The sequence below is a fragment of the Coregonus clupeaformis genome, unplaced genomic scaffold (genome assembly GCF_020615455.1).
Source record: "Coregonus clupeaformis isolate EN_2021a unplaced genomic scaffold, ASM2061545v1 scaf1874, whole genome shotgun sequence".
Taxonomy (NCBI): Eukaryota; Metazoa; Chordata; class Actinopteri; order Salmoniformes; family Salmonidae; genus Coregonus; species Coregonus clupeaformis.
The window spans coordinates 52,266-72,007 of NW_025535328.1; the positions used below are offsets into that span (position 1 = coordinate 52,266).

General features: G+C 43.3%; 1 protein-coding gene across 1 annotated transcript; it reads left to right on the top strand.

The window, feature by feature from the left end:
* Positions 1-14,576: 14,576 nt before the first annotated feature.
* On the top strand, positions 14,577-15,901 carry LOC121563793. Its single transcript, XM_041875504.1, has 4 exons — positions 14,577-14,980; positions 15,225-15,344; positions 15,540-15,635; positions 15,792-15,901. Exons 1-4 carry the CDS (start codon positions 14,593-14,595, stop codon positions 15,848-15,850), a joined length of 663 nt encoding a protein of 220 aa, XP_041731438.1. The 5' UTR covers positions 14,577-14,592; the 3' UTR covers positions 15,851-15,901.
* Positions 15,902-19,742: the final 3,841 nt, after the last annotated feature.

Here is a 19,742-nt window from a genome sequence, read left to right on the forward strand (position 1 = left end):
CAGTGGAGCCCATCGTGGTTGAACGGCCCATCTCTCCAGTGGTAGCTGAGTCTCTTCAGAGATTTGACGTAGGCTACTCACTCCAAACTGTCCCTTTTAATTTGTACATCACGGTCGTATTTTAACTGCAATCAGCAATTCTCACGTTTATATGTTGTTGTTTTTTTACTTTAGCTTATTTAGTAAATATTTTCTTAACACTTATTTTCTTAAAACGTAATTGTTGGTTCAGGGCTTGTGAGCAAGCATTTCACAGTAAGGTCAACACCTGTTGTATTCGGTGTATTTGACAAATACAATTAATAGATTTTATTTTATTTGTTTATGTCCTTTCCAAGTTTGCCCCACCACCGCGGAAAAATAAGCCACTGAGGGATCTAACACAGCGACATAAAAAAAGACAGAAAGACATAGAAACTTCAGTTCCACAGGCCAGACCTACTCCACCTCCTCCCTGCCTATCGGATTATTTCCCTTCACCTACACCACAGAGATGCCAAAGGGCCCAGGATTTCTTCAATTCACCTCCACCACAGGGATGCCAATGGCCAAAGGATTTCTTCAATTCACCTCCACCACAGGGATGCCAAAGGGCACAGGATTTCTTCAATTCACCTCCACCACAGGGATGCCAAAGGGCCCAGGATTTCTTCAATTCACCTCCACCACAGGGATGCCAAAGGGCCCAGGATTTCTTCAATTCACTTCCACCACAGGGATGCCAAAGGGCCCAGGATTTCTTCAATTCACCTCCACCACAGGGTTTCCAAAGAGCCCAAAATGGAGTTAACCCATATTCAATGAAAGTAGGTGATTATGCTTTAGCTAGCTCACATTTCACACACACACAGAGAGAGAGAGAGAGAGAGAGAGAGAGAGAGAGAGAGAGAGAGAGAGAGAGAGAGAGAGAGAGAGAGAGAGAGAGAGAGAGAGAGAGAGAGAGAGAGAGAGAGAGAGAGAGAGAGAGAGAGAGAGAGAGAGAGAGAGACAGAGAGAGAGAGAGAGACGAGAGAGACAGAGAGACAGAGCTCAAAGACATTGCTCCTGCATTTTTAACAAAAAATATAGATTTAGAGTTAGATAAAGTAGGATTTTTTGGCAGGGACATATACAGGCTGCTACCCTCCACAACATAACCTTCATTCCAAACCTAAACTCCAAACCTATTACCTGATTTTGGACGGAATTACCTGGAAAGCTTTCTACTACCAAGGATTACTATTCTCAAACTATACAGCAAATGCTCTGGAAAACAAACAGAAACCTGAAAACACCATCCAACCTGGAACTGAGTGAGTAATGTTTAGTATGAAGCTATTTTTCACTTTCAAAAACCAAGAAGGAAAATTCATTACAATGATATATTTTATATTATAAGGACTGAATTCTAAGGCTACCAAGCTTAAGCTTGCTACAAAGAGATACAATTTCAATTAGCACTGACGTGTGAAGTGCGAGGTGTCAAAGCCCTTGATCCCAACAATGGCAGGAGAGTCGTACAGTCTACCCCAACTAAATGGAGAGGCCTTAGAAGCACCCCCCCACTGTTCAGAGGTCATTAAAATACAGTACCCTCTGAATGTAAAAAAACGACAAGACACGAAAAGAGTACAAATTGAAACTTCTTTTGGGGAAGCACGAGACACTTTTTGCTGATTTGTATAAAAATGGGAACATAAGCAACCTTATCTTCCACACAGACCATCCCCTGGCATGGCACAGTGCTATACTAGCACACTACCCCTCTGTTAAGAGGGGGGTGTTAGCGACGTGGAAACTCAGGATACTGGACAACGAGGACTCTGAGTCGTCTAATATTAATCTCTATAAATCTGGAACCGTTTTGGTTCAAGGCAACACCAAACAGTTCCAGCTGGACTTTCACCTAATCAAAGAAATAGCTCAGCAGGAGAAGCTCTCCCTTGAGAAAGATACCCCTACCCCGAGCGGGTCAGACCAGACCTCTTCATTAAATAACCCCACAGAGCAACCCCAAGCAGAAACTCAACTTCCCAGCACAGAGTACTACTCCCTCATTGAAATGAAGGATAAATTCACCCAGCTGGAGGTAAGGCAGGTGGAGCTGGAACAGCAGGTGAACACACTCCAGTCAGCACAGACCCAGACAACAGTCCAGCACAACAACACCCCCTTAACTAGACCTGGAGAGCTGCAGGTGGAGAGAGACATGTCTGCACTCTGGACTGTGGTGAGACAACATCAACAGGAGAAAGAGCAGGAGCAGGAGAAGAACAGAGCACTAGAAGAGAGGATCAGAGTGCTGGAGGAGAAGGTGAGAACGATGACGGGTGACATTGAACAACCCATTAGAGAACAGCCCACCTCAGATCCTGGCCAAAGTCTCGACACCGCAGCAGAACAGTACACCCTAGACCCTGACCATAGCCTCGACATCACACCCAGACAAACAAATGAAGAACCCCAAGCCCTGGGGACCCCAACCCCTCTGAGTAACCCCCCAGTCAGACACCCTGATAGCCCTCATGACGACCCCCCCACACCCACTGAGGACATACACAAGCCACAGATTGTACTCCTTATGGACTCAAACGGGAAATACATACAAGAAAATAAACTTTTTCCAAAACACACAGTGTCTAAACTCTGGTGTCCAAACACCCAGCGCCCTAGACCTTCTGTCTAAGGACCGACTAGGATCACCCAGCCACATAATAATACACACAGGCACAAACGACCTGAGAACACAGCAGGAAAGGGTGGCCACATCACTCAAGGGAGTGATAGAAAAAGCTTCTTCTACTTTCCCCAACGCACAAGTGGTTATCTCAACTCTGTTACCACGAAAAGACTTCCACCCTGCTACCATACAGCGGGTAAACGCAAGTATTTCCCGTGACTGTGCATCAAAACCAAATGTCTACCTGGCCCACCACTCCACCCTGGACGTGAACAGCCTTTACGACCAGGTCCACCTATACAAGGCAGCAGTGCCCACCTTCGCCCGGACCCTAAAGGATATCGCCCTCAACCGCAGACCCAACACCTCACACAGGAGCAACAGACACCCCGCCCAGACCAGCGAGACACTCTCCCAGACCTGCGGGACCCCCCCCAGGACCTACACATAGAGGACCCCCGCAGAGAGGACCTACATCCAGACCACAGCACCATCAACCACATCTGCACCCCCACCCCAACCAATTAACTCCCCCCCAAGTCAACCATGCCCACACCCCATTTAGGCCCCCTCAGATCAGACCTATGCCCCTCCTACCCACCCCAAGCCCCCCACTCCCACAAAGAGGGCCTCAACATGAAAGTCACACATACGCCCAGGCCGTGAGCAGGCAAACAGGCCCAACACCCACTCTTACACTAGCCCAAGCCAATGGCATGTACCAGATGCTCAGCAGGCTCTGCTCACAATTACTGGCCTGAGGCCAAACCACACAACCAACAACATTAGACACTTTATGGAACACAAAGCCTTCACTATTTCATCCTGGAATATCCAAGGCCTGAGGTCATCTGCCTTTGGCCTAAAGAGCAGGAATCTAGACTTCACCAAAGAAATCGGAAATACAGACATTGTCATCCTACAAGAAACATGGTATAGAGGAGACGGACCCACTGGTTGCCCTCTAGGTTACAGAGAGCTGGTAGTCCCATCCACCAAACTACCAGGTGTGAAACAGGGAAGGGACTCAGGGGGTATGCTAATTTGGTATAGAGCAGACCTAACTCACTCTATTAAATTAATCAAAACAGGAACATTTTACATTTGGTTAGAAATTCAAAAGGAAATTATCTCAACTGAGAAAAATGTCCTCCTGTGTGCTACCTATATCCCCCCACTAGAATCCCCATACTTTAATGAAGACAGTTTCTCCATCCTGGAGGGGGAAATCAATCATTTCCAGACCCAGGGACATGTACTAGTCTGTGGCGACCTAAATGCCAGAACTGGACAAGAACCTGACACCCTCAGCACACAGGGGGACAAACACCTACCTGGAGGTGACAGCATTCCCTCCCCCATATGCCCCCCTAGGCACAACTACGACAACATAACCAACAAAAATGGGTCACGACTCCTGCAGCTCTGTCGCACACTGGGTATGTACATAGTCAATGGTAGGCTTCGAGGGGACTCCTATGGTAGGTACACCTATAGCTCATCTCTTGGCAGTAGTACTGTAGACTACTTTATCACTGACCTCAACCCAGAGTCTCTCAGAGCGTTCACAGTCAGCCCACTGACACCCCTATCAGACCACAGCAAAATCACAGTCTACTTGAACAGAGCAATACTCAATCATGAGGCATCAAAGCCAAAAGAACTGAATAATATTAAGAAATGCTATAGATGGAAGGAAAGTAGTGTTGAAACCTACCAAAAAACAATTAGGAAACAACAAATGCAATCCATTCTAGACAACTTCCTGGACAAAACGTTCCACTGTAATAGTGAAGGTGTAAACTTGGCAGTAGAAAACCTAAACAGTATATTTGACCTCTCAGCTTCCCTATCAAATCTAAAAATCTCTAACAGAAAACCAAAGAAAAGTAATAACATTGATAAATGGTTTGATGAAGAATGCAAAAACCTAAGAAAGAAATTGAGAAACCTATCCAACCAAAAACATAGAGACCCAGAAAACCTGAGCCTACGCCTTCACTATGGTGAATCACTAAAACAATACAGAAATACACTACGGAAAAAGAAGGAACAGCATGTCAGAAATCAGCTCAATGTAATTGAAGAATCCATAGACTCTAACCACTTCTGGGAAAATTGGAAAACACTAAACAAACAACAACACGAAGAGCTATCTATCCAAAACGGAGATGTATGGGTAAACCACTTCTCCAATCTTTTTGGCCCTATAACAGAGAACAAACAGCAAAAAAATATACATGATCAAATGCAAATCTTAGAATCAACTATTAAAGACTACCAGAACCCACTGGATTCTCCAATTACATTGAATGAACTACAGGACAAAATACAAACCCTCCAACCCAAAAAGTCCTGTGGTGTTGATGGTATCCTCAATGAAATGATAAAATATACAGACCACAAATTTCAATTAGCTATACTTAAACTCTTTAACATCATCCTTAGCTCTGGCATCTTCCCCAATATCTGGAACCAAGGACTGATCACCCCAATCCACAAAAGTGGAGACAAATTTGACCCCAATAACTACCGTGGGATATGCGTCAACAGCAACCTTGGGAAAATCCTCTGCATTATCATTAACAGCAGACTAGTTCATTTCCTCAGTGAAAACAATGTACTGAGCAAATGTCAAATTGGCTTTTACCAAATTACCGTACGACAGACCACGTATTCACCCTGCACACCCTAATTGACAAACAAACAAACCAAAACAAAGGCAAAGTCTTCTCATGCTTTGTTGATTTCAAAAAAGCTTTTGACTCAATTTGGCATGAGGGTCTGCTATACAAATTGATGGAAAGTGGGGTTGGGGGAAAAACATACGACATTATAAAATCCATGTACACAAACAACAAGTGTGCAGTTAAAATTGGCAAAAAAAACACACATTTCTTTCCACAGGGCCGTGGGGTGAGACAGGGGTGCAGTTTAAGCCCCACCCTCTTCAACATATATATCAACGAATTGGCGAGGGCACTAGAACAGTCTGCAGCACCCGGCCTCACCCTACTAGAATCTGAAGTCAAATGTCTTCTGTTTGCTGACGATCTGGTGCTTCTGTCACCAACCAAGGAGGGCCTACAGCAGCACCTAGATCTTCTGCACAGATTCTGTCAGACCTGGGCCCTGACAGTAAATCTCAGTAAGACAAAAATAATGGTGTTCCAAAAAAGGTCCAGTTGCCAGGACCACAAATACAAATTCCATCTAGACACCGTTGCCCTAGAGCACACAAAAAACTATACATACCTCGGCCTAAACATCAGCGCCACAGGTAACTTCCACAAAGCTGTGAACGATCTGAGAGACGAGGCAAGAAGGGCCTTCTATGCCATCAAAAGGAACATAAAATTTGACATACCAATTAGGATCTGGCTAAAAATACTTGAATCAGTTATAGAACCCATTGCCCTTTATGGTTCTGAGGTCTGGGGTCCGCTCACCAACCAAGAATTCACAAAATGGGACAAACACCAAATTGAGACTCTGCATGCAGAATTCTGCAAAAACATCCTCCGTGTACAACGTAAAACACCAAATAATGCATGCAGAGCAGAATTAGGCCAATACCCGCTAATTATCAAAATCCAGAAAAGAGCCGTTAAATTCTATAACCACTTAAAAGGAAGCGATTCCCAAACCTTCCATAACAAAGCCATCACCTACAGAGAGATGAACTTGGAGAAGAGTCCCCTAAGTAAGCTTGTCCTGGGGCTCTGTTCACAAACACAAACAGACCCCACACAGCCCCAGGACAACAACAACAACAACACAACTAGACCCAACCAAATCATGAGAAAACAAAAAGAGAATTACTTGACACATTGGAAAGAACAAACAAAAAAACAGAGCAAACTAGAATGCTATTTGGCCCTAAACAGAGAGTACACAGTGGCAGAATACCTGACCACTGTGACTGACCCAAACTTAAGGAAAGCTTTGACTATGTACAGACTCAGTGAGCATAGCCTTGCTATTGAGAAAGGCCGCCGTAGGCAGACCTGGCTCTCAAGAGAAGACAGGCTATGTGCACACTGCCCACAAAATGAGGTGGAAACTGAGCTGCACTTCCTAACCTCCTGCCAAATGTATGACCATATTAGAGACACATATTTCCCTCAGATTACAGCGATCCACAAAGAATTCGAAAACAAACCCAATTTTGATAAACTCCCTTATCTACTGGGTGAAAAACCACAGTGTGCCATCACAGCTGCAAGATTCGTGACCTGTTGCCACAAGAAAAGGGCAACCAGTGAAGAACAAACACCATTATTTATTTTCCCATTTGTACTTTAACTATTTGCACATTGTTACAACACTGTATATAGACATAATATGACATTTGAAATGTCTTTATTCTTTTGAAACTTCTGAGTGTAATGTTTACTGTTAATATTTATTGTTTATTTAATCTACTTCACTTGCTTTGGCAATGTTTACACACGTTTCCCATGCCAATAAAGCCCTTAAATTGAAATTGAAGAGAGAGAGAGAGAGAGAGAGAGAGAGAGAGAGAGAGAGAGAGAGAGAGAGAGAGAGAGAGAGAGAGAGAGAGAGAGAGAGAGAGAGAGAGAGAGAGAGAGAGAGAGAGAGAGAGAGAGAGAGAGAGAGAGAGAGAGAGAGAGAGAGAGAGAGAGAGAGAGAGAGAGAATTGAACGGGGTTCAGACTTCAATTAATGTTTTTTTTCTCTAGCACATGGTTTACATTTAGTTAACAATTGATTAAGACTCTCCTGAATTGTGTTCAGATGATGGTGAATGGGACTCTGGTTGGGATCACATGTCCACCCCTGGGACTTCTACATGTGTTGACTCTTCCCCTGGACATTTTAAGGCTTTTTTAGGTACTACATGATTTAATCCAGCTCACCTTTTTGCCAAAACAATCCAAATTAATCTATTTTAGTCAATGTAATTCTGAGGTTGATATAAGTGCACCTTTTCAACAGTAAACTATGTTTGTGGTAAGGGATGTCACTAATTTTCTCTTTCTCACATAGGCTATTTTGCCAGAAAAAAGGATGCAGTGGAGCATAGCATACTTAGAAAAAATAAATAAACTCAAGCATCTTGTGCTTATAATACTTCTTATAAAATCCAATGAGACAAAGTTTGCTTATGCCTGTTATTTATTCATTGTAACTACAGTAGATGTTAAACCAGCGCTCCCACACTATCAGTCCATTGGATACCAAAGATACCAAAAGTATGTGTGAATCCGTAGCCAGTTTAAATGTTTGTATTTCTGTGATATTGGTAGGTTTTTCTAAGAGGAATAAACCCACACAAATAAGGTGATGGACATCCCATATCAAGATTACATTGCCCACATAATTGATGTCCTGCTTTTCCCACCATTGCATGTGAAAACATAATCTCTCTATCTCAGACACGAAAAGAATGATTCAACCTAACACTATCAGAGTCCCATTGTTGATAGACTAACACGTGGAGGACGTGAGCTGATGCTGGCTGCTGGCACAATGTCAGATCCAGACATATCCCTTAGGAGGTGGGTGGACTTGAGCTATCATTTCATCAGCAACAGGCCTGGCTATCTCCAAGACAGATTCAAACTCATGTTATCACTTTAGCTATCTGGATTATCTCGCTAATCTCGAAATCCAAAATGATATAGTAACAGGTCACTGAAAACGTACACATAAAGAGATTAGTGGTCATCAAAGTATGTAGGTTTGCATTAGAGTAATTTCAAGTCCAGATCAAACAGTTCCTCAAAGAGAAGGACAACATGACATGGTTGACCCACATCAGAGTAACTGCATAACTCAAGGCGATGTAGAGTTTCTGAGTGGCCAAAGACATGGCAAGCTGTTGTGTTTGAAAAGGAAAGGAATCTCCGGTACACTGGTTCTCGTACGATCCACAATGTGTATAATGGATCTCAAAACTCCCCTCTGTTTTCTATATATAGCATCCATTACATTTCAATCAATCAAAGAAATACACCACACCACTCACATAAGAATACAAGTAAAATGTATGAGCTTTTATCTGAGGATCAATTGTATATTAAGTTGGACCTGTTTCATTTAGCACAAGTGAAACCAAACTCTTATCTGTGCTCCATCCAGTTCAGTAGAAACACATTTGTTTCCATCAACAAAGGATAAATGCTTACTGCCTCATTACTCACATGGCTGCTGATGTGACCTTTCCCAGGGATTTGTACAATACACCTTTGGGCGATAACAAAACAAGGGAAAGAGGACGGGATGGTGCACCACTATCCATGCTATGGAGGTCATTGCAATGAACTGCTGCCCTGTGATAGAGTCATTAGGTAAAATTTCCCTAATCACACAACTCGTCAGGAGGATGCTATGTTTTCAGAGGCCAATGGAGGTAGAGGACTCAATCAAACGTCACATAGCCCAGCATATCCAACCTTAGTTAGGAACATGCAGAATATTTTTTTACAATTTTATTTCACCTTTATTTAACCAGGTAAGCCAGTTGAGAACAAGTTCTCATTTACAACTGCGAACTGGCCAAGATAAAGCAAAGCAGTGCGATAAAAACAACAACACAGAGTTACATATGGGGTAAAACAAAACATAAAGTCAAAAAATACAACAGAAAATATATATACAGTGTGTGCAAATGTAGCAAGTTATGGAGGTAAGGCAATAAATAGGCTATAGTGCAAAATAATTACAATTAGTATTAACACACGGAATGATAGATGTGCAAGAGATGATGTGCAAATAGAGATACTGGGGTGCAAATGAGCAAAATAAATAACAATATGGGGATGAGGTAGTTGGGTGGGCTAATTTCAGATGGGCTGTGTACAGGTGCAGTGATCGGTAAGGTGCTCTGACAACTGATGCTTAAAGTTAGTGAGGGAGATAAGAGTCTCCAGCTTCAGAGATTTTTGCAATTCGTTCCAGTCATTGGCAGCAGAGAACTGGAAGGAATTGCGGCCAAAGGAGGTGTTGGCTTTGGGGATGACCAGTGAGATATACTTGCTGGAGCGCATACTATGGGTGGGTGTTACAACAAGGAGCATATGGAATTAGAAAGCATTAAACACTTTTGATCCATTTATATTTTGAAACATGCACACCATGTGGTTGTACAGAACGTGTCCCCATATAATTAAATAGAACAGAATAGCCATTATTTTGCTGAAACGAAAGGCTCTGTGTATGGTGCAGTAGCTGTCCTTTCAGCACCACTCCCAATCATTAGGACGCTGGCGCCCAACTGGAAATCCACATGCATCAAAACATTTAGCCTATGTATCAATGCGCTTTAAAAGCCTATCTAATATTTGTTTCATTAATTAGTTCGTCATTAGTTCATTAGTTCGTCACCTCCCCTTTGTAACAAATGGCATACCCCACACCATCCAAGTCAACCTACATTTACATTCACACATTCTTGTATTCTGTCTTCAATCTCTAAGAAAGTGACGGCTTCATGTCTGAAACAAATCTGTTAATCCTTATGTTCTAGAGCTGGGGTTTAACATCTACCACCCTGTCTCAGCAGATAAGCAATCAGCTAACAGCAAAGCTAACATTTATTCGCGGTCATCCCTTGTGATTGAGTCTGTCATTATAAGCTACCAATAGACACTGGTAATGCAGACAGACTAAACATTTCCTATGCACGTTCCCTATGCGTGTTCCCTATAGGTGTTCCCATAAATAGAACAGAATAGTAATTTAATGTGTTGCTGTGTGTTCCCTTGAAACCTATTTTGTCTTGTTGGCTAGGCCTAGGCTACTAGTGGAACATTTGCGGGAAATATTTAGAAACAATCAATCGAGACAAATGTGAGTGACCAAAACTTTACGATAAATTGTTTATTGATTTTCAATTATAAACAAACACAAGGAAGTGGCCAAATATTTGACTCAAATGAACAACCCGTCCCATGTCAATAGTGGTCGCGTGCAGTGTAATTACTTACATTATGACTCAAAGTAGAGTTAAAACATTTACAGAATGAGCTACAGAATCTCTGTGAGTTCCAATCTGACGATTAGTATTGTGACGTTATCTAGCCTATAAATAACCCCGAGCAATCGATTTTCGTTTATTAGTAGCAACGAATTGTTTCTGGAGACTACTACTTGGATCACTCTTTGAAACCATTACGGTCTGTTGTTCCGGATGTTGGAGACCTTACCGTAAATTTTACCGGAGATGTTGGATGGTGCGTCTGTGTTGAAGATTGGCTAACCATGGATCCAGCAACTATGGATCCATATAATGTGAGTAATCAAACACCTCACTCTGGAGCAGGGCGGTAGCGAGTAGCATATTTAGCTCTGGTTCAGGGCGGTAGTGTGAGTTTCTCCACACTATCACCATTGACCAGAGTTAGCAAGTACCCAGTGATTTTTGTTGTTGTTGATTTCAAGTTGAATTCACCTTAGTTGACAACTCAACCAAACTGAATTCCAAACTAGATGTTGAAATTATGTCTGTGCCCAGTGGGTTACTTAAGCAATAAGGCCAGAGGGGGTCTGGTATATGGCCAATATACCAAGGCTAAGGGCTGTTCTTATGCACGACGCAAAGGCAAAACGCAACGTGGAGTGCCTGGACACAGCCCTCAGCCATGGTATATTGGCCATATATCACAAACCCCAGAGGTGCCTTATTGCTATTATAAACTGGTTACCAACGTAATTAGAGTAGAAAAAATAAGTGTTTTGTCATACCCATGGTATACGGTCTGATATACCACGGCTGTCAGCCAATCAGCATTCAGGGCTCAAACCACCCAGTTTATAATGTTCTTTATGTAACGTATTTCTCCAGGAAGTTCTGGCAACATTCAATACGTTTTCTTTTGGTCCATGGAATGTCAGTAGTATGATGTTACAGTCAGAAGATTCCAGGGACATAGGTCTAGGACTGGAAGTTTTTCAAGATATTCCCAACATTAGCTGTTTGGTTCCTTAAAACTAGAACCCTTAGTTGCTACATCCATTGTTGGACTTATTAATTAACCTCTACGGCAACTGGTTTGATACATTCACCTCTCTGAAGGTAAATAATGTGCGTTACATTCAGTAATCTTGCTCTGATTAATCTAAATTGTGCCTAAACAGCATTATTATATTGTGGCCTTTCTCTTGCATTTCAAAGATGATGGAACAAAAAAATATATAGAAAACACATGTTTTTTTGTTTGTATTATCTTTTACCAGATCTAATGTGTTATATTCTCCTACATTCATTTCACATTTTCACAAACTTCAAAGTGTTTCCTTTAAAATGGTATCAAGAATATGCATATCCTTGCTTCAGGTCCTGAGCTACAGGCATTTAGATTTGGGTATGTCATTTTAGGCAAAAGAAAGTGTACGATCCTTAAGAGGTTAATGATATATACCCATTTGATTCTTGAAGAATATAATTATAAATGCCTCATAATCTTAATTCAACTGTCATATGTACCCCATCAGAACCCAAAATAGAAGCTTGTTTTACTCCAATGTGTGTAAACAATGTAAATGTAATGAAAACAACACTGTATAACCTTAAAACATGGTTAAAACTGTAATTTTGATATCATGGATGGCCAGCTCTGTCTGAATTTGAGAGTGGTTATATTTCTCCAGGCCCATCCCTTAGTTTTTTACCAAAAGAGAGGTGGGGTGTCCGCTTTGTTATTGTTTCAATTAAGGATTCTAGCTTTAAAAGGTCTCGGTACAATGTTTTCTCCAATACATTCTGAGAACATTAAAAGGGATTCAATTTATACTGTACCTTCCAGCTTTTTTGCTTTGATAACAGGTTTTGCTCTTTAAAGTTGTTCTCACCTGACTGTCTCCATGTTGATTATGTTGTTAAGGCTGATGCAGACGGGTTTTACGTGGGCGATGATTATGGATATTTCCACTGGAATGAAGAACATGGCCATTGGGGTAAGCATTTCACACCTCTGTTGGGTCTTGGTTTAATCATTGTATTACCATTCCTTTATGGAAATGAGAGGATCAAGCTTCTGCTCTCATTCTTTTTACAGAGAGGTGGACCCTAAACAACAACGAGTACAACTATGAGTATGCGTACAAGTATGACCAGGATCAACCTGGTCAAGGGGCCAAATGGGAAATAGAGGCTGGTTCTTCTAAGATTGTCGATGCTCCTGCCCATCTCCCCCTCCCTACTTCCTCTGATCTCCCTCAGCAGAGCCCACAGGAGCAGCCTGGATTCCTCGCAGCATCCCCTTGGCCTCTTGCAAAGTAAGCACTTTGTTCGTTAACACAGCATTGACATCTGCACAGCTACACAATCCACCAGATACATTCATTTTGGGATTTGGAGTGCTATGATTACACTGCCTTTACAGTGAAGTTGATTGAGATGTTGGACCAATGTAATGGAGTTTCAGATTACCTGGATTACCCAGAGTACCTAGATTGAGTTCAGATCTGAAATATAAAGACTGTTTCGTATCCACGGTATGAAGCCTCTTTCCACACATTCTAAACAACCTGGTGTGTTTCCTCTCCTGTAGCGTTGGGACTCTTGAGGAGATGATTGAGATTGCATGGCAGAAGTGTCAGGAGTACCAATCTAAGTTCTTCATGTGGTATTGTGTTACGCTGTTGTTCTCACAGAGTAGGGCACAGGTACGTTTATTCGTTGGATGAGACAGCAGAGTTAGAATGGATGATGAGGGAGGGGATGATTATTATGGTTTGCATATTCATAAGTAAGCAAACAGATATGTTTTAGGCCATGCGTCTATTTCATTGTAATTGATTATATGTTGTTTATGGACTAAACTTCTCTTTCTATACCACTATCTATAGCCCATCTCTCCACCAGTGAAGCCCATCGTGGCTGAGCTGCCCATCTCTCCACCAGTGAAGCCCATCGTGGCTGAGCTGCCCATCTCTCCACCAGTGAAGCCCATCATGGTTGAGCTTCCCATCTCTCCACCAGTGAAGCCCATTGTGGTTGAGCTGCCCATCTCTCCACCAGTGAAGCCCATCGTGGCTGAGCTGCCCATCTCTCCACCAGTGAAGCCCATCATGGTTGAGCTTCCCATCTCTCCACCAGTGAAGCCCATTGTGGTTGAGCTGCCCATCTCTCCACCAGTGAAGCCCATCGTGGCTGAGCTTCCCATCTCTCCACCAGTGAAGCCCATCTTGGTTGAGCTTCCCATCTCTCCACCAGTGAAGCCCATCGTGGCTGAGCTGCCCATCTCTCCACCAGTGAAGCCCATCATGGATGAGCTTCCCATCTCTCCACCAGTGAAGCCCATCGTGGCTGAGCTGCCCATCTCTCCACCAGTGAAGCCCATCATGGTTGAGCTTCCCATCTCTCCACCAGTGAAGCCCATTGTGGTTGAGCTGCCCATCTCTCCACCAGTGAAGCCCATCGTGGCTGAGCTGCCCATCTCTCCACCAGTGAAGCCCATCATGGTTGAGCTTCCCATCTCTCCACCAGTGAAGCCCATTGTGGTTGAGCTGCCCATCTCTCCACCAGTGAAGCCCATCGTGGCTGAGCTTCCCATCTCTCCACCAGTGAAGCCCATCTTGGTTGAGCTTCCCATCTCTCCACCAGTGAAGCCCATCGTGGCTGAGCTGCCCATCTCTCCACCAGTGAAGCCCATCATGGTTGAGCTTCCCATCTCTCCACCAGTGAAGCCCATTGTGGTTGAGCTTCCCATCTCTCCACCAGTGAAGCCCATTGTGGTTGAGCTGCCCATCTCTCCACCAGTGAAGCCAATCATGGTTGAGCTTCCCATCTCTCCACCAGTGAAGCCCATCGTGGTTGAGCTTCCCATCTCTCCACCAGTGAAGCCAATCATGGTTGAGCTTCCCATCTCTCCACCAGTGAAGCCCATCATGGTTGAGCTTCCCATCTCTCCACCAGTGAAGCCCATCGTAGCTGAGCTGCCCATCTCTCCACTAGTGAAGCCCATCATGTTTGAGCTTCCCATCTCTCCACCAGTGAAGCTCATCGTGGCTGAGCTGCCCATCGCTCCAATTATGAAGCATGTCATGTTTGAGCTGAAGGGTCTGCTGAAGCAACATAAAAAAAGACAAAAAGACATGGAAACTTCAGTTCCACAGACCAAAAGTACTCCACCTCCTCCCTGCCTATCGGATTATTTCCCTCCACCACAGGGTTGCCAAAGGGCCCAGAATTGGTTCGATTCACCTCCACCACAGGGTTGCCAAAGGGCCCAGAATGTCTTCCATTCACCTCCACCACAGGGTTTCCAAAGGGCCAAGGATTTCTTAGATTCACCTCCACCACAGGGTTTCCAAAGAGCCCAAAATGGAGTTAACCCATATTCAGTGAAAGCAGGTGATTATGCTTTAGCTAGCTCACATTTCACACAGAGAGAGAGAGAGAGAGAGAGAGAGAGAGAGAGAGAGAGAGAGAGAGAGAGAGAGAGAGAGAGAGAGAGAGAGAGAGAGAGAGAGAGAGAGAGAGAGAGAGAGAGAGAGAGAGAGAGAGAGAGAGAGAGAGAGAGAGAGAGAGAGAGAGAGAGAAAAAAATTGTCAGCTAGTCATATACCTTATATAACACTGATTTCCATTCGTAACAGGTGCTCCAATTAGCAAATATTCAGGTTATCCAGGTACAACTACCAAAGCTGGGCCTGGAATATCAGACACTGCCCTGGCTCACATGCTCAGACCTCTCTCACCGATGTGTGTGCCGGAAGGTAAGTGACCTTTTGGATAGTAAATATCCTCTCTACTCTTGTAACAAGCCTGATTGGGCTGGTGAGCAAAATAATGTCCACCATTGACTACTCTATATCCTAACAGGGTTCAGACTTCAATTAATGTTTTTTTTCTCTAGCACATGGTTTACATTTAGTTAACAATTGATTAAGACTCTCCTGAATTGTGTTCAGATGATGGTGAATGGGACTCTGGTTGGGATCACATGTCCACCCCTGGGACTTCTACATGTGTTGACTCTTCCCCTGGACATTTTAAGGCTTTTTTAGGTACTACATTATTTAATCCAGCTCACCTTTTTGCCACAACAATCCAAATTAATCTATTTTAGTCAATGTAATTCTGAGGTTGATATAAGTGCACCTTTTCAACAGTAAACTATGTTTGTGGTAAGGGATGTCACTAATTTTCTCTTTCTCACATAGGCTATTTTGCCAGAAAAAAGGATGCAGTGGAGCATAGCATACTTAGAAAAAATAAATAAACTCAAGCATCTTGTGCTTATAATACTTCTTATAAAATCCAATGAGACAAAGTTTGCTTATGCCTGTTATTTATTCATTGTAACTACAGTAGATGTTAAACCAGCACTCCCACACTATCAGTCCATTGGATACCAAAGATACCAAAATTATGTGTGAATCCGTAGCCAGTTTAAATGTTTGTATTTCTGTGATATTGGTAGGTTTTTCTAAGAGGAATAAAGCCACACAAATAAGGTGATGGACATCCCATATCAAGATTACATTGCCCATATAATTGATGTCCTGCTTTTCCCACCATTGCATGTGAAAACATAATCTCTCTATCTCAGACACGAAAAGAGTGATTCAACCTAACACTATCAGAGTCCCATTGTTGATAGACTAACACGTGGAGGACGTGAGCTGATGCTGGCTGCTGGCACAATGTCAGATCCAGACATATCCCTTAGGAGGTGGGTGGACTTGAGCTATCATTTCATCAGCAACAGGCCTGGCTATCTCCAAGACAGATTCAATCTCATGTTATCACTTTAGCTATCTGGATTATCTCGCTAATCTCGAAATCCAAAATGATATAGTAACAGGTCACTGAAAACGTACACATAAAGAGATTAGTGGTCATAAAAGTATGTAGGTTTGCATTAGAGTCATTTCAAGTCCAGATCAAACAGTTCCTCAAAGAGAAGGACAACATGACATGGTTGACCCACATCAGAGTAACTGCATAACTCAAGGCGATGTAGAGTTTCTGAGTGGCCAAAGACATGGCAAGCTGTTGTGTTTGAAAAGGAAAGGAATCTCCGGTACACTGGTTCTCGTACGATCCACAATGTGTATAATGGATCTCAAAACTCCCCTCTGTTTTCTATATATAGCATCCATTACATTTCAATCAATCAAAGAAATGCACCACACCACTCACATAAGAATACAAGTAAAATGTATGAGCTTTTATCTGAGGATCAATTGTATATTAAGTTGGACCTGTTTCATTTAGCACAAGTGAAACCAAACTCTTATCTGTGCTCCATCCAGTTCAGTAGAAACACATTTGTTTCCATCAACAAAGGATAAATGCTTACTGCCTCATTACTCACATGGCTGCTGATGTGACCTTTCCCAGGGATTTGTACAATACACCTTTGGGCGATAACAAAACAAGGGAAAGAGGACGGGATGGTGCACCACTATCCATGCTATGGAGGTCATTGCAATGAACTGCTGCCCTGTGATACAGTCATTAGGTACAATGTCCCTAATCACACAACTCGTCAGGAGGATGCTATGTTTTCAGATGCCAATGGAGGTAGAGGACTCAATCAAACGTCACATAGCCCAGCATATCCAACCTTAGTTAGGAACATGCAGAATATTTTTTTAAATTTTTATTTCACCTTTATTTGACCAGGTAAGCCAGTTGAGAACAAGTTCTCATTTACAACTGCGAACTGGCCAAGATAAAGCAAAGCAGTGCGATAAAAACAACAACAGAGTTACATATGGGGTAAAACAAAACATAAAGTCAAAAATACAACAGAAAATATATATACAGTGTGTGCAAATGTAGCAAGTTATGGAGGTAAGGCAATAAATAGGCTATAGTGCAAAATAATTACAATTAGTATTAACACTGGAATGATAGATGTGCAAGAGATGATGTGCAAATAGAGATACTGGGGTGCAAATGAGCAAAATAAATAACAATATAGGGATGAGGTAGTTGGGTGGGCTCATTTCAGATGGGCTGTGTACAGGTGCAGTGATCGGTAAGGTGCTCTGACAACTGATGCTTAAAGTTAGTGAGGGAGATAAGAGTCTCCAGCTTCAGAGATTTTTGCAATTCGTTCCAGTCATTGGCAGCAGAGAACTGGAAGGAATGGCGGCCAAAGGAGGTGTTGGCTTTGGGGATGACCAGTGAGATATACCTGCTGGAGCGCATACTACGGGTGGGTGTTGCTATGGTGACCAATGAGCTAAGATAAGGCGGGGATTTGCCTAGCAGTGATTTATAGATGATCTGGACCCAGTGGGTTTGGCGACTAATATGTAGTGAGGACCAGCCAACAAGAGCGTACAGGTCACAGTGGGGGGTAGTATATGGGGCTTTGGTGCCAAAATGGATGGCACTGTGATAGACTACATCCAATTTGCTGAGTAGAGTGTTGGAGGCTATTTTGTAAATTACATCGCCGAAGTCAAGGATCGGTAGGATAGTCAGTTTTACGAGGGCATGTTTGGCAGCATGAGTGAAGGAGGCTTTGTTGCGAAATAGGAAGCGATTCTAGATTTAACTTTGGATTGGAGATTCTTAATGTGAGTCTGGAAGGAGAGTTTACAGTCTAACCAGACACCTAGGTATTTGTAGTTGTCCACATACTCTAGGTCAGACCCGTCGAGAGTAGTGATTCTAGTCGGGTGGGCGGGTGCCAGCAGCGTTCGATTGAAGAGTATGCATTTAGTTTTACTAGTGTTTAAGAGCAGTTGGAGGCTACTGAAGGAGTGTTGTATGGCATTGAAGCTCATTTAGAGGTTTGTTAACACAGTGTCCAATGAAGGGCCAGATGTATACAAAATGGTGTCGTCTGCGTAGAGGTGGAACTGAGAGTCACCAGCAGCAAGAGCGACATCATTGATATACACAGAGAAAAGAGTCGGCCCAAGAATTGAACCCTTTGGCACCCCCATAGAGACTGCCATAGGTCCAGACAACAGGCCCTCCGATTTGACACATTGAACTATATCTGAGAAGTAGTTGGTGAATAATAATAACTGGTACAATGCAATACATTTTTTGAAATTATGTGATTCAAATGAGCAATGCCCATTGAAATATCATCAGCAAAATTTCAGCAAAATTAAAGATCGAATCCCAGCTAAACACAGCATTTGACATTGATCTGCGCCACTCTCTGTGTATGTGTCCGATTTTGAAGCACCAAAGTGTTCCATTGTCTACACATTGAACATGCGTTGCTACTGCTGGCTATAAATGTCTGCTCCCAGGCTCCAACTCTAGCCTGACCCAGTTCTCCAGCCCAGTCTGCGTTATCTGATGCAGTAAGACTGGACTCACAGAGTCATGGTCCCCTGGGCTGCATTAGTGCCCACTGCCCAGCTCATAATGAAAAGATTTGGGCAGTGGTTGACATGGTGCCAGTGGATGACGTGGAGGAAGGTTTTTAGACTTGGCTGGATTTCTGTTGACCTTTGACCCTAGAGGTCACAGAGTGACCGGTAGTCCCTTGTTCTGTTACAAATCAAATCTTTACATTAAAAACTTAAAACATGTTGTAGAAGATAAATAACTTAACACCTCACTATAAGCAAACTGAATGTGACAATGGTTATCTGCTGCTGGTAGGCAAATGCATTATTCTCCCCAATTGGTAGTTACAGTCTTGTCCCATCGCTGCAACTCCCGTACGGACTCGAGAGAGAGGCGAAGGTCCATTGCCACACATCCTCCGAAACACGACCCCGCCAAGCCGCTCTGCTTCTTGACACACTGCTCACTTAACCCAGAAGCCAGCCGCACCAATGTGTCGGCGGGAAACACCGTACAACTGGCGACCGATGTCAGCGTGCATGCGCCCAGCCCGCCGCAAGGAGTTGCTAGAGCACAACGGGACAAGGACATCCCGGCCGACCAAACCCTCCCCTAACCAGGATGACGCTGAGCCAATTGTGCGCCACCTCATGGGTCTCCCGGTCGCAGCCAACTGCGACACAGCCTGGGATCGAACCCAGGTCTGTAGTGACACCTCTAGCACTGCGATGCAGTGCCTTAGACCACTGCGCCACTCAGGAGGCCAGCAAATGCATTCTTACAGTTGTTGGCATGAAGGGAAATCTTAGATGTTAAAATAGACTGAAACATAGGCTAATGTATAT